The 15,836-nt window shown below is 35.6% G+C and overlaps 1 protein-coding gene across 10 annotated transcripts in view; it reads right to left on the bottom strand.

The window, feature by feature from the left end:
- The window catches only part of SENP7 (SUMO specific peptidase 7), a 187,914-nt gene that overhangs the window by 9,488 nt on the left and 162,590 nt on the right, over window positions 1-15,836 (bottom strand). For 9 of the 10 annotated variants that reach the window (XM_032150288.2, XM_032150292.1, XM_032150295.2 and 6 more), the window contains 5 exons: window positions 15,264-15,443; window positions 11,131-11,399; window positions 9,089-9,222; window positions 7,543-7,659; window positions 4,960-5,082 (listed from right to left, as the gene is read on the bottom strand). In XM_032150288.2, coding sequence (XP_032006179.1) covers window positions 4,960-5,082; window positions 7,543-7,659; window positions 9,089-9,222; window positions 11,131-11,399; window positions 15,264-15,443 — 823 coding nt within the window. The remainder of the gene's footprint in view (window positions 1-4,959; window positions 5,083-7,542; window positions 7,660-9,088; window positions 9,223-11,130; window positions 11,400-15,263; window positions 15,444-15,836) is intronic. The other variant, XM_032150290.2, reaches the window with a different exon arrangement.

Here is a 15,836-nt window from a genome sequence, read left to right as displayed (position 1 = left end):
TATGAAAGATATATTTGACATATAAAAATTCTTTCATTTAAGATAGGGACTTCAGGAGCCATTTTTATATACTGAAATATCTTAAATTTAGTTTATTTAACCATATTCTTTAAGATATATAATATTTAACACATTATAAATATATCCGCTTATAGTAACCCCTGGTTATTCTTAAATTTAATAACTATAAACAATAATGAAATGGACAGAATAAAGGCAGCAATTTATTAAATGCTTTTTAGATTCCAAAACTGGCTGTGCAATTTAGTATAAACACAGTTAAATCTACTTATTTTGCTTAGCTCCATCTGGGCATGATATAAAACACCGTCATTAAACCTTAACAGAATTCTCCAACTGTTATACCTGTCATTAGGGAGGTTTTAAAACTCAATGGGCTGAGTGTGGTGGCTCATGCCTGTGATTCCAGCTACTTGGGATGCTAAGGTAGGAGGATCACTTGAGATCAGGAGTTCAACGCTAGCCTGGGCAACATAGCGAGACTCCTGTCACTAAAAATATAAAGAAAATTGGCCAGGGTGGTGACACACTCCAATAGTCAGTCCCAGCTACTTGGGGGATTGCTTAATCTCAGGAGTTTGAGGCTGTGATCACATCACTGCACTCTGGCCTCAGTAACAAGGGAAGACCCTATCTCTAAAAAATAATCAGTTAATTTAATTTAATTAAAAATCTGAATGGATGAGGAGAAATGAGGCTTTTATTCTCAGATTCTTTAAAATAAAATTCATCTCCCTTCCTTTCATACACAAGGAAACTACAGGATGATGTTAAATATACCTACCACTCATCCATCTTTCCTTTTATTTCTTCAACAAATATTTATTAGGTTCCTAAAAATAAATAATGAAAGTCACCTACACTGCGCTAGAAGTACTCATAATCTAATACGGGCAGAAAAAACTATAACAAATAACTAAAATGTGTCATAAGAGGTACAAAGGAACTATGGTAATGCAGCAGTCCCCAACCTTTTTGGCACCAGGGACTGGTTTTGTGGAAGACAATTTTTCCAGGGACAAGGTTGGGGGGATGGTTTCAAGATGAAACTGTTCCACCTCAGACCATCAGGCATTAGTTAGATTCTCATAAGGAGCACGCAACCTAGATCCCTTGCACACACTGTTCACAACAGGGTTCGTGCTCCTATGAGTATCTAATGCTGCCACTGATCTGATAGGAGGCAGAGCTCAGGCGGTAATGCTCACTCACCTGCTGCTCACCTCCTGCTGAGTGGCCTGGTTCCTAACAGCCACAGACTGGTACCAGTCTGAAGCCCAGGGGTTGGGGACCCCCTTATTAAACCATCTGAGACAGCCACCTTGAACAGGGTTGGCTTGCATACACACAAATACTAGTTTCTTTTCTTTACCTAATCAGGGGAGTTAAAAAAGAAGGATATAAAACCAAGTTTGACTGTCAAAAGAAAGGTTTTAGGAAGGAAGAAAATGACATTTAACAGGGGGAAAAAGGTGGTATGTGACTTCTGGCTCAGTCCCTTGGATGGAACTCTTATTGCAGGGAAAAAAAAGGCAAACCATTACATTCTTATATAATTTTTATCAAGTCATATAGGAAACTGAAATCACTGTCCCATCTTGTTCATCTGAATAATATCTAACCAAAACCCTATGGGTAAACATTAGGAGTAACATAGGATCCAGAATGAGCTAAAAGATTTGACAGCAATTAGACATTATGTGGAAGATTAACCACATAAAAAAATCAAAGTCACATGTTTATTGAATTTTCTCATTTCAAAAGGACCCAACCATTATAATGAGTATAAACAATTACTTTCAACTAGTGCATAGTCTGTTAATTTGTTTTCTATTTGAAAATCTTAAAGATAGACATCTGGTTTTATATTGGTATTTGGTCGATTTCCTGATTATGCTAACCTTATTTGATTGAGAATATATTAGACATAGAATGAGGCAAGGAGGATAGGAGAGAATATGAGGGCCAAACATAATCTCCTATTCTCAGTTTCTAACTGTGTAGAAAATCTTCAACTAAATGTCTAACAGTTCTCTCAGTAATCAATAATAGGCACTGTTATCATCTCATATTTTGAGTTCCTAGTATGTTCCAAGCACCAAGCAAGGCACTGGGGATAGAGTGGAAAATAAGACAGATAAAGTCCCTAATTTCATGTAGCTTCAAATGAGAAACAGAAAATGAAGAAGCAAACAAACTAATAAAATGATTAGAGATCATGCTGTGAAACAAATTTTTTAAAATGCCAGGATAAGTTGTTTCAGGCAGAAAATAGGAAAGAGGTGAGCATATTTGAAAATGGAAAGGAGGTAGGTTGAACTTAAGTATGGTAAATGAGAGGAAACAATGTTATGAGATGAGTTTAAGGAGATGGAAAGAAGCCAGATCTTGCAGGATCTCATAAAGCATGATAAGGAATCTGTAGCTTCTTAACACTAGTAGTTTGAGGCTTTTGGTGTGGATTTATTGGCCATTAAAATTCATATCTCTTGCTGCTCTGATGACTTTTAAAAACTGATTTGTAGGGATTCTTTGTGTAAACACTAATGCTTGGTCTGACATATCAAATTGTGTGAATGCTTAACAGATCAAGCATTAGTATTCACACATTCATGTGCATGTGTGCGTGTGTGTGTGTGTGTGTGTGTGTGTGTGTGTAGTATCTTAGGCATCTTACCCTAGAGGATGCCACTCACATAACTTTATTTTTATTATGTATATAATAATCAGGTACACAATATCTGTTTTTTGAAAAAACTAAGTAATACAGCAGAATCTATCTACTTTCATTTCCTTAGTTTGAAAGTGAGTGTACAAAATTCACAATCTCTACTTTGAATAATCTTGAAATAAAACATGAGATTAAGTGCATGGTACCAATCATTAAATTCTGTATACATAAAACAGAACAGGAGGGCATCAGAAATGTTATCTAATTTATTTAATAAATCTCCCCCTTCCATATATCCCTCTCCTAGCCCTGATTATCAGAAATATTTTCAAATTGCAGTTTTCTCCTTAATTGATCCTCGCAGGTCTTGTCCATCAGGATAAATTCCAAACCTGTAAAGACACTCAAAATGGAGTTGATCATACATCCCAGTTTGTCTAGGAAAGCCCTGGTATACGCACTCGTTGTCTAGTGTACCCACTGACACAGCCTCCTATTATTCTCACAAGCATCCCAATTTAGACCATTAATTATATAATCACAACACTATGAACAACAGAAAGAGTTGAACTTTGAAACTGGAAAGCTATATCCAACTTTGAAAAACTTATATAACTTCTTTAAGCTTCAATTAATAAAGACAATGACAATAATACTGTAGAATCAAATAACCTTATGTTCACTGTCTTAGTTCCTAGCAGGCACTCAATAAATATTAATTAGTCTCCCTATTCGTACCCTCTTTCTCCAACAATATATCAAATTCAAGCAGTTTATCCATTAATCCTCTTCTAACTCTTGTTTATTATTCCTGTTATTTTAACGAGATGAAACAAACTCTCATAGCCATTTTTTTTAAAGCAATCTAGTACAATAAAAACTTTGGAGGCCGGGCGCGTTGGCTCACACTTGTAAACCCAGCACTTTGGGAGGCCAAGGCGGGTGGATCACGAGGTCAGGAGATCGAGACCACGGTGAAACCCCGTCTCTACTAAAAATACAAAAAAAAAAAAAAAATTAGCCGGGCATGGTGGCAGGCGCCTGTAGTTCCAGCTACTCGGAGAGGCTGAGGCAAGAGAATGGTGTGAACCCGGGAAGCGGAGCTTGCAGTGAGCCGAGATTGCACCACGGCACTCCAGCCTGGGCAACAGAGCGAGACTCCGTCTCAAGAAAAAAAAAAAAAAAAAAAAAAACTTTGGACTAGAAGTTAAAAGGTAAAGATTCAAGTACCAACCAGTTCTGCCATTCACTAGCTGTTCATCTTAAGTAAAATTTATTAATCTTCATTAGACTGCTTCCTCATATGAAAAACTGGGATACAGTTTATATGCCCTATCAAAAGGTACTGTCATGATAGGAAAAACTGAAATAATGTCAATAAATGGAGTTGTAAATTGTAAGGCAGTAGAGAAATGTTTACATTAACTTTTAAAATAACAATAACTCAGTTTTATCATGAGTCTACTCAGATTATCATACAAAAAAATACTTGGGCAAAAATCAGCTAAATTGCGCAAACAAATACGGTATTTCATATAATGTAGCATAGGCTTAATTAAATAGTCTGTCATTGGGGATCCAACCAGGAAAACAAAAACAACCCTATATAACAGATAGAATTTAATGCAGGAAATTGGTTATAGCATTGACAAAAAAAGAAAACAAAAACGGGGACAGTGAGACAGCCAAAGATTAGCAGAGGAGGAAACTGCTATACCGGGCAAAGAGAGGAAGCAGTACCTCCAGATGGAAGCTGGAGTTATAGCAGGTCTATCCTGTGAGAGGTGGACTCACAAAGGAAATACAGCCACTGTCAGAATAATTTCCCAATGCAAAGACAGTAGGGAAGAAATAACCTAGCTTCTTTCTTCCTTGCCCTCCAACTTCCAGGATTTCCCCCAGGGACATGCAATTGGAAATGCAGACTGCAAGTGTCAGCCTCCCTGTCATGGGCAGCAAAACAGTGGAAGGATGAGAAATGGCTCTCATGGCAAACAGACCCAGGACCTGCACAAATGGTAGTACTGCCTACTTGAGAAAATACTATGAAGAAGCTACTTTACTAGGAGCATCAAAAATAGTATATTTTCATGAGGAGATATACTTAATGCTAAATGACGAGTTAATGGGTGCAGCACACCAACATGGCACATGTATACATATGTAACAAACCTGCACATTGTGCACATGTACCCTAAAACTTAAAGTATAATAAAAAAATAGTATATGTTCTCTTAAAACTTAAGTACATTAGAGGATTAACTTACGAAAGATTTGGATTATCTTCTGTTAAATTATTTTCCTTTCTTGTCAAGCATTTATAGAAAAAGCTACTAAAAATGTGACTTCGTTCAACAAGTTCATCTGATGCCTTCTCCAATATAAGATACCTGTAAAGTAGTAACCCCACAAAAGTAAATTATTTTTAGATTTTACTTGGTCTTCCCCCAATTGTCTTATGTGTTCTGGAAATCTTTATTTTTTATCTATTTTGATTCAAAGCAATCCTGCAGTTTCCTCTGATTTCGGCTTTCAGTTTGGTTAGTTACCTAGCCTTCCATCATGTAAAGCAGAAATTACCCACTTAATTCATTCATTTACTTAACAACTATTTATCAAATTCCTAACATGTGGCCAGGCACGGTGGCTCATGCCTGTAATCCAAGCACTTTGGGAGGCCGAGGTGGGCAGATCACGAGGTCAAGAGATCAAGATCATTCTGACCAACATGGTGAAACCCCGTCTCTACTAAAACAAAAATTAGCTGGGTGTGGTGGTGTGCACCCATGGTCCCAGCTACTCAGAGGGCTGAGGCAGGAGAATCACTTGAACCCGGGAGGCAGAGGTTGCAGTGAGCTGAGATCATATCACTGCACTCTAGCCGGGGTGACAGAGCAAGAATCTGTCTCAAAAATCAAAAAAAAATTTTTTAAACTTTAAAAAATTCCTAACATGTGCCAAACACCATGTTTACACTAGAGACACAAAACAAGAGGGGAAAAATAAAGTACCTGCCCCTGTAGAGCCTATAATCCAGAGGAGTGAGGGTAGAAAATATTAATCAAATAATCATATACTCAAATATAAAAGTGAAATTGTGACACTGCTAAATAATCTAGAAAAATGTTAATAACTGTGTGATATGATTCATCTCTAAATTCTTGGTCCATTTCTGTACTAAAACAATCCTTCCATATAAGCTTATAATTCAATCACTTAGTAATTAACCCCTTCATAATTAGAAAACTCTGCTATTCTTTATAGTTTATGTAGTCTTGAAAATGTGTGATTGTTTTTTAAAAATGGAGTAGCTAGAGTTTGCAGATCAGAATACTGGAAAGGAAAGAGCTATACAGAGAACTCCAGACAGCTGCAGAGAGTCCTCTTCAAGTATTTAGGAGAGTATTAAACACCGAATGTATGTGAGGAAAGTACCCAGGGATAGGGAAAGAACTACCCAAAAAGATCAGAGAGAATGATACCAAGTGTTCACAGAGACCAAGAATGATGCCTGTTCCTATCAGCCAAACTGGAAACTTCGTAATTCCTGAGACATTGGGTAGAGTACTCAAAAAGGTCTTTCCTCAGTAGTAAGATTAAGTTATTGGCCTCATATAACAAATCTTAAAGGCATCAAACATTTTCCAAATAATTTTACTGTGTCCCAAAACAAAATTCAAGCATATTTATAAATACAAAAATATCCAGCACCCAATCAAAAAATTACCAGACATGCAAAAGCGCAAAGAAATGACTCAATGAAGAGAAAAATCAGTCAATTGAACCCAGAACTGACAGAGATGTTAGAATTAGCAGAAAAGAGTATTAAAACAATTATGACTGTATTCCATATGTTCAAAAAGAAACATGGAAGATATAAAAGAGACCCACATTTAATTCCTAGAGATTAAATCTACAATGTCTGTAAATATAATGTGAGATTTTGACCTGAGTTACTGGGATAAAGATTACTAGTATTATTAGTAAAACAATATAGCTTAGGTAAGATTATAATAAATTTGGTTTGGGAGAGATGTGTAAAATAATTAGGAGATATCTCCATCAACTGTTGGGAATCTAGGTCTAGAGATACAGTACAAAATGATGGCTAGAAGCAAATTTCCTTTGCATAAAGTTTTAAATGTTTTCATACCAATTCCTGCAGCTCCAGCTATACAAAAAGTTGGGGGAGAAATTAAGTGATATGGATTCTTAAAATGATAGTTAACTCTTAGGGAGGCCGAGGAGGGCACATCACCTGAGGTCAGGAGTTCAAGACCAGCCTGGCCAACATGAAACGCCATCTCTACTAAAAGTACAAAAATTAGCCGGGCATGGTGGCGGGCGCCTGTAATCCCAGCTACTCAGGAGGCTGAGGCAGCAAAATAGCTTGAACCCGGGAGGCGGAGGTTGCAGTAAGCCGAGATTGTGCCACTGCACTCCAGCCTGGGTGACAAGAGCGAGACTTCATCTCAAACAAACAAAAAAAAAAGATACAACAGGTATCTAAATAGAGCTGCTGTTTTTTAGTTCCCAAAATGATTTGTAATTTGTAAGTAACTTCTTTCACCACCATAATACAATAATTAAAGAAATTTATATCAAAAACAAAAGCTAAAAAAGCAAAAAAGCAGCAACTCTTCTTAACTATATAGCATCCACAGGTAAGTAAAGCAATGAAACTGAATTAGTCAATTCTAGAAAACCTTGGTAAGCAAACATTTTCCAAATCTGAAATCTTGGCAGGCTACTTTTAACAGGATTTAAAATAATTCAGAGATAAAAACATTTATTTTAAGTTTCTCGGTAAAATCTGTAAAACATATAGGATCATTTATCATTGTACTTACTTAAGGTAAAAATCAATGATTACATCATTAAGAAACTCTCCTTCTTCTAAACACTCCAGATCTTCATTAGTTACTCCTAATCCCCCCTTAGTAGGTGGTGGAGGATATACAATCAACCTTAAAAGTAAAAATAAAGTTAAAATATATTGATATTGAAAATCCTATTATCTAAGAGATTTCTTATATGAAACAGTAACTGGGCAGTGGTATTCTGTAACTCAAATCTGTAGGGTAAAAAACATTTGACCAGGCATAAACAATGATATTTTCCTTCCTTTATCCTCACAAGCCACTAATGGTACTCCGATTGAGTATTATCTTTTCTTTTCCAACACTTCCCATGTGGGCTAGTCTCAATAGGCTACTATCTGAGATAGTCTCTAATCAATAGGTTTTATCTCACAATCAGTTATACCATTGAAGATGTTTCTCTTCTTCATAATTTTTAACTTTCAATAAACTGATGTAATAAAATATAGCTTTTCCTTTCTCCGCTTTCTAAGTTCGAATCCTCAAGACTAGTTCCCTTCCTTTCAGAAAAGCTAGCAGTCAAAAATTGTGCTCTGCTCCTGGTGGCTAATCTATACCAGCAGCTGGACAAAAAAGAAATAACATGGGAGTTTAGGAGGCAAGTCTCCCCATAAAAAGTGCCCGCCATGTAAAACTTAAGAGACCACAAAGGAAACAAATAATTTAATCACAACCAGAAAGCAGTAGAGAAGAGATGACAACTAATTAGTCATCCTTCTGCTGGTATTCTCTCTTAAAGCTTAGAAATAAGACCGGTTGTGAATTCCGGGCTATAATCTTGGAATAGGTAGAGCAGTACTCAATGAAAAATGTAGTCAGTAATGAAGGTGTAATATGTACTTCTTGCACCAGAAAGGTTCAGGATGGTAAGAGTCATCCACAGTGATTTAATCTTAGTACCATGGCACCTAAATCAAAAAAGAAAACTGTAAATTTAAAGTGCTAATATGATAGTTTCTACCTTATTGGCTATTTTCCTATCCTAGTCTTTCTTTCAAGTGTCTTTTTTCAAAACAAAGAAATAGAATCACATGGAGGTATAGAAATCACCATTAAATGCACAGACTCCATATTCTTCCTTAGCACCATGAAAAGACATGGATGAAATATGAATAAAGAAGCAATTTCTGAAAGAGAACTTGTAACAAACTCCAAAGTACCTTAAATTGAAGCATATTTCAGTAAGCAATTTCATTTTCCCTATCATACATTCAGATAAGGAATGTAGAATTTTTTAAATCATACATTGCTACTCAAATATTTTTAATACTTTAATCTTACCAAATATGACACTTTGTCTGCCATTTATGTCTTACTGACATAAAAGTAAAATGGCACCTATTGTTTTCTTAATCAATTTTTTAACTTCCTCACAATTTCTTTAAAAAAAAACCTATTTCCATTACTATCAGCATGAAAGTAAAACATTTCAAAAGTTAAACTACTGAAAAGCAGCAACATGAATAAAAACTACTAATATGCCCATCTACTACAAACATGCTATGACAGTACATACTTCTGAACAGGTCCAGTGTGCCTGACTTCTCGCCATTCTTCATCTGGATTAGATGTAACAGAAAGGGAGTAGCAACCACTACTTTGCTTCTGCAGGAAGGTGTAAGTAGGCTTGGCCGCATCTGTGTTTGAGGGCTGACAGAAAGTGGCAAGCAAAAGGGTCTCAAACATCATAACTTCCAAAAGAACAAAGTCAAAACGTAGACTTGTAAGAGAAAATGTGACTTTAAAAATCCCTATGAATTATATCTATACTTTTAAATTTTCTATAGATATAACCAAACCAAAATAATACCTGTGATGAAAAGATATTGTATAAACAATGGTCAAAGATTAACTTGAAGTACTATTTACAGATATGGACTACAGAATTAAGAATATAACAATTTTGCAGTTCAAAATAATCAAAAAATGTAATAAATAGGAGAAAATAAAATTTAAAATTAAGAGGCTACATTTATAATAATGTAATTCCACTAAATGGAAAATACATAAATTTATATATACAATATAATTAGGATGCAAAATATTGATATTATACATAAAGAAAGATAGAGATGAAGTCTTGTACTTCATCTAACACTAATGTGGCTTTCTACAGGCCTTTTGAATAAAAGATTAGCCTCTGGCCAAACCCGTGTATGTGCATGCATGTGCACAGGTGTATATATGAGTATGCCATAGCTTAATAAATTATTTTCTTTCTAGAACTATTTGGCAGAGATATAAAGCTACATGTATATTACCAACCTCCTATAAAAATAAACACAGCATTTTAAAACTTACTATTGTTTTCAAGATAATTTTAGACTTACAGAAGAGTTGAAAGAAATCAACCTTGCCCAAATTCCCCTAATCTTGTCATACACAACCATAATACAATGACCAAAACTAAAAAATTAACACTGGCATAATAGTATTAACTAAGCTACAGACTTCATTTTGATTTCACTTTTCCATTAATATCCTTTTTCTGTTACAGGATCCTACAATTCCTTAGTCTTTCCTTGTTTTTCATGACCTTAGTACTTTTTTTTTTTAGACAGTCTCGCTCTGTAGCCAGGCTGGAGTGCAGTGGCACAATCTCGCTCACTGCAACCTCCACCTCCTGGGTTCAAGCGATTCTCCTGCCTCAGCCGCCCGAGTGGCTGGGATTACAGGCGTGCGCCACCACACCCAGCTAATTATTGTATTTTTAGTAGAGACAGGGTTTCACCATGTTGGCCAGGATGGTCCCAATCTCTTGACCTCTCGTGATCCACCTGCCTCGGCCTCCCAAAGTGCTGGGATTACAGGTGTAAGCCACTGCGTCCGGCCGACCTTGATACTTCTAAAGAGTACTGGTCAATTATTTTGTAACAGGATTTGTCTCATTTTTCTCATAATTATATTGAGATTACATATTACTGGAAAGAATACCACAGAAGTGATGTGGTACTTCTCAGTGCATGATATGAAGGGGCGTGTTATGTCAATATGTCTTATTACTGGTGATGTTCATTTTGATAACTTGGTTAAAGTGATGTCTACAAGGTTTCTCCACTGCAAAGTTACCACTTTTCTTTTTGTAAATAATACATATTTTATGCTAGAGACTTTGAGATTATGCATATATTTTGTTTCTACTTAAATTTTTACTCATTAAATTTAGCATCTGTCGGTGGACTTTGACTGCAATAATCATAAACATAGTGTCCTACTTGTGGTTTTATATTTCTCTTATTCCTTTTCATTTATTAATTGGATTTTTTTCTAAGATATAATTGTCCCTTATCCACCGTGTATTACTTATTCATTCATTTACTCAGTTATCTATTTATATAAATATAGACTCATAAATATTTATTTTTTATTTGGTTATAATCCCATGTTGTCATTATTGATTTTGTTTAACAAATTGTTCCAGCATTGGCAACAGGAGTTCTTTTGGGTTGGTTCCTGTGCCCTTTTCACAAAATGTAGCATTTGAAAGCAGCCTAGTATCAATGAATAAATGTTTTCTGAACCTCCCCCTTCTCTGCCGATTATTAATGATATGCTAACCTGAGATACTGATTTCAGCTTCATTTCTTCAGCAACAGCAACACCAGCAGGGAAAGAACAAGTTGAAGCACAGTAATAATGAATAAAAGAACTTTCTTTTGAAGAGAGGTTCTGAAACAAAGGAAATGCCTGAACCCAAGACAACGGATAAGAAAGCTCTAATTCTCCACTGATTATACTTATTTCCGTCATAATATCTTTCAGCTTCAATTCTTCTCTTTGTGAAACAGGATTGTGTAGTTCAAGGAAAATGAATTCACTAGATTTTGCTACAAAAGGAAAAAATAATTTGTATCAATAGTATTATTTTTCAAGAGGATTGTAATAAAGTAATTTAATTATTAATAATAGTAAGGTTGGAATATAACCCCAAGTATTTTGTATTTTAGGTAATAACCAAGGCAAATTAATATCCCAAAAGTAAGCCATTAGTAATCCAGAACCAAAACTCACAATTGGTGGACTCCTGTTCTACTGCACTAAAATGTCACAATAGTACTGATTGCTATATCTGCAGTAATAGTAAACATTTGTTAATGGACGTATGAATGAATAATTAAAAATTATTTTTCTCTAGCCTGCTTTATGAATCAACTCTATCAGCTAGAAACGTATTCCAATTAAACACCTCCTACATTTTCTCCTCAGTCATTTCAATGGTGATCTCAAGACATTCTCTTCCCAGATAATACTTATAAATGGCTGTTCCTATTTTCCCCACCTTCTCTGCTATTTAATCATGAATTTTCCTACTAGAAGTAATTAGGACAAGAAAATAACAAATTTGAAAGTTATAAAATTTAATTCACTACTTAACATCTTTACTGTGCAGGAGAGTAGGAAAAAGGTAGAGGGATCAAACAGGTAAGAAAGAACCTTACTAAATTTGATTGATGTAGTTCTAAACCCAACTCCTTTAGGAGTTGGAGACTAAACAAAGCTGAAAAATATCTCAAGATGTATATTATGTAGATAAGTGTTATAGGTGCATATGGGAAAGTATTCAACTGAATCTTAAAGGAATAATATGTAAGTAAACTGAATTTCACTTTTTAGAAACTAAAGACTGAAGGCAAAGACTTCTATATTTTATTTAACTTTGCTGCTAATTCTGTCAGAGTTCATTATGACCAAGGGCAAGAAACTCATAAGAAAGGTAGTTGGCCAGGCATGATGGCTCACACTTATAATACTACAATTTTGGGAGGCCAAGGCAGGAGGACAGCTTGAAGCCAGGTGTTTGAGACCAGCCTGAGGAACATATTGAGAGCCCATCTCTAGAAAAAAAGAAAGCAAAAAAAAAAAGGAGAAGAAAGAAAGAATTTGGGCTTATTTCTGGGTTCTCTATTCTATTTCATTGGTCTATTTGCCTATTTTTATACCAGTACCATACTGTTTTGGTGACTATGGCCTTATAGTATAGTTTGAAATCAGGTAATGTGATGCCTCCAGATTTGTTCTTTTTGCTTAGTCTTGCTTTGGCTATGCGAGCTCTTTTTTGGTTTTATATGAATTTTAGGATTGTTTTTTCTAGTTCTGTGAAGTATGATGGTGGTATTTTGATGGGAATTGCATTGAATTTGTAGATTGCTTTTGGCAGTATGGTCATTTTCACAGTATTGATTCTACCCATCCATGAGCATGGGATGTGTTTCCATTTGTTTGTGTTGTCTATGATTTCTTTCAGCAGTGTTTTGTAGTTTTCCTTGTAGAGGTTAGCTATATTCCTCCTTGGCTAGCTATATTGCTAAGTATTTTATTTTTATTTTTTGCAGCTGTTGTAAAAGGGGTTGAGTTCTTGATTCTCAATTTGGTCACTGTTGGTGTATAGCAGAGCTACTGATTTGTGTACATTAATTTTGTATCCTGAAACAGTGACAGTTTGACTTCCCCTTTACAGATTTGGATTCTCCAACAAAGCAAACACAAACAAAGTGGGGAAAGGACACCTTATTCAACAAATGGTGCTGGGTAATTGGCAAGCGACATGTAGGAGAATGAAACTGGAGCCTCATCTCTCACTTTATACAAAAATCAACTCAAAATGGATCAAAGACTTAAATCTATGACATGGAACTATAAAAATTCTAGAAGATAACATTGGAAAAACCCTTCTAGACATTGGTTTAGGCAAAGATCTCATGACCAAGAACCCAAAGCGAATGCAACCAAAACAACAATAAATAGGTGGGACTTAATTAAACTAAAGAGTTTTTGCATGGCAAAAAGAACAGTCAGCAGAGTAAACAGACAACCCACAGAGTGGGAAAAAAAATGTTCACAATCTATGCATCCAACAAAGGACTAATATTCAGAATCTACAAGGAACTCAAACATTAATTAGCAAGAAAAAAACCCATCAAAAAGTGGGCTAAGGACATGAATAGACAATTCTCAAAAGAATATACACAAATGACTAATAAACATGAAAAAATGCTCAACATCACTAACGATCAGAGAAATGCAAATCAAAACCACAATGCGATACCACCTTACTCCCACAAGAATGGTCATTATCAAAGAATGAAAAAATAATAGAAGTTGGTGTGGATACAGTGAAAAGGGAACACTTCTACAGTGCTGTTGGGAATGTAAACCAGTACACCCACTATGGAAGAGTGTGGAGATTCCCTAAAGAACTAAAAGTAGAACTACCATTTGATCCAGCAATCCCACTACTGGGTATCTACCCAGAGGAAAGGAAGTCAATATACAAAAAAGATACTTGCACACACATTTATAGCAGCACAATTCACAATTGCAAAAATGTGGAACCAGCCCAAATGCCCATCAATCAATGAGTGGATAAAGAAAACTGTGGTACATATATACGATGGAATACAACTCAGCCATAAAAAGGAATGAATTAATGGCATTCACAGCAACCTGGATAGGATTGGAGACTATTATTCTAAGTGAAGTAATTCAGGAATGGAAAACCAATCAGCCCATGTTCTCAGTCATAAGTGGGAGCTAAGCTATGAGGAAGCAAAGGCATAAAAATGATACAATAGACTTTGGGGGCTCAGGAGGAAAGGGTAGGAAGGGGGTGAGGGACAAAAGACTACAAATTGAGTTCAGTGTATACTGCTCAGGTTATGGGTGCACCAATATCTCACAAATTACCACTAAAGAACTTATGTAATCAAATACCACCGGTTTCCCAAAAACCTATGGAAATAAAAAAAAACTTTAATAAAAGATTTCAATCCATTTAAAAAAAGAAGGAGGAGGAGGAGGGAGGAGGGAGGAAGGGGTAGGAAAGAGGAGGAAGGAGGAGGAAGAAGACGGAAGAAGAAGGAAGAAAGAAGAAAGAAGGACAGAAATTGCCAGGTATGGTGCTGCACCCCTGTAGTCCCGGCTACTTGGGAGGCTGAGGTGGGAGGATCACATGAGCCCAGGAGTTTGAGGTTGTGGGGAGCTATGAACATGCCACTGCACTGTAGCCCAGGCAACAGAGTAAGACTCTGTCTCAAACAAAACGAAAGAAAGGAAGGAAAGTAGTCAAACATGACAAATGACTAAAAGATAAGGCATTCTTTTTTTAAGAACTTACAATTTTCAAGGTAAACATTTAAGATTTTGTAAGCTATTCTTTTTATTTTAGATGAGAATTTCAATTGGTTGAATACAACTATAAGGAGAAATTATGTGAATTAAATAATCTATCCTAAAATTAAGAAACAAAATTAGGGCCAGTCGCGGTGGCTCACGCCTGTAATCCTAGCACTTTGGGAGGCCGAGGCGGGCGGCTCACGAGGTCAGGAGATCGAGACCATCCCGGCTAACACGATGAAACCCCGTCTCTACTAAAAACACAAAAAATTAGTCGGGCGTGGTAGCGGGCACCTGTAGTCCCAGCTACTCAGGAGGCTGAGACAGAAGAACGGCATGAAACAGGGAGGCAGAGCTTGCGGTGAGCAGAGATAGTGCCACTGCACTCCAGCCTGGGTGACAGAGCAAGACTCCATCTCAAAAACAAAAAAAAAGAAACAAAATTATTTTAACCAAATAAAATAAATAAAATTATTTTCAATTCACTGAAATAACATTCTATTAAATTATTTTAGAAAAAAACTATTTATAGGACGATTTCAAGTTATCCTGAAATTTAGAAATCATTTTATACTCACATTGCTGGCTTAATACAGAGTGTTCTAATTGGGTCTGAATCTCTTGAAGATAATCTGAAGAGACCCAGAAGAAAAGAATAGCATGACTCCTTTTACTGTGATTATCATCCTTACTTTTCCACAATCCAAACCGCTTTAAATGTGTGGTATCCACTAGCAATGAAATCTCATTCAGGGACACTGAAACAAATAAAAGATAACAATTTAAAAAATTAATCCATTTAAGAATACACCACTTAAACATTATATAACACTTGTTAATACACTACATTTTTTAAAAAAAAAGAATTATATAGAATTTTTTCAAAAATATATGTCCAGTGCACTTCGCTAACCTTAGCTAAAATGCCCCAAGCAGTATTATTACAGTAAAAAAAATCACATTACAATTAGGAAGGGCTAAATAATTATTAAATGACAATTAAATCGAGATTTAATCTCTCACATTATATGATTTCAGTTATAACCAGAGAGAGAAAATTTGAGATTAAATATTCATAGCATAAAAACTCTGTCTGGAGAGAATTCTCTCCAAGAATTCTGATAATCGTTAGCAAAAAAGGAAAAAAAAAG

This window comes from Hylobates moloch, unplaced genomic scaffold (assembly GCF_009828535.3).
Source record: "Hylobates moloch isolate HMO894 unplaced genomic scaffold, HMol_V3 SCAFFOLD_4, whole genome shotgun sequence".
Lineage (NCBI taxonomy): Eukaryota > Metazoa > Chordata > Mammalia > Primates > Hylobatidae > Hylobates > Hylobates moloch.
The sequence above is the reverse complement of the archived record's forward strand: the minus strand, read 5'-3'. Positions and strand labels throughout refer to the sequence as shown.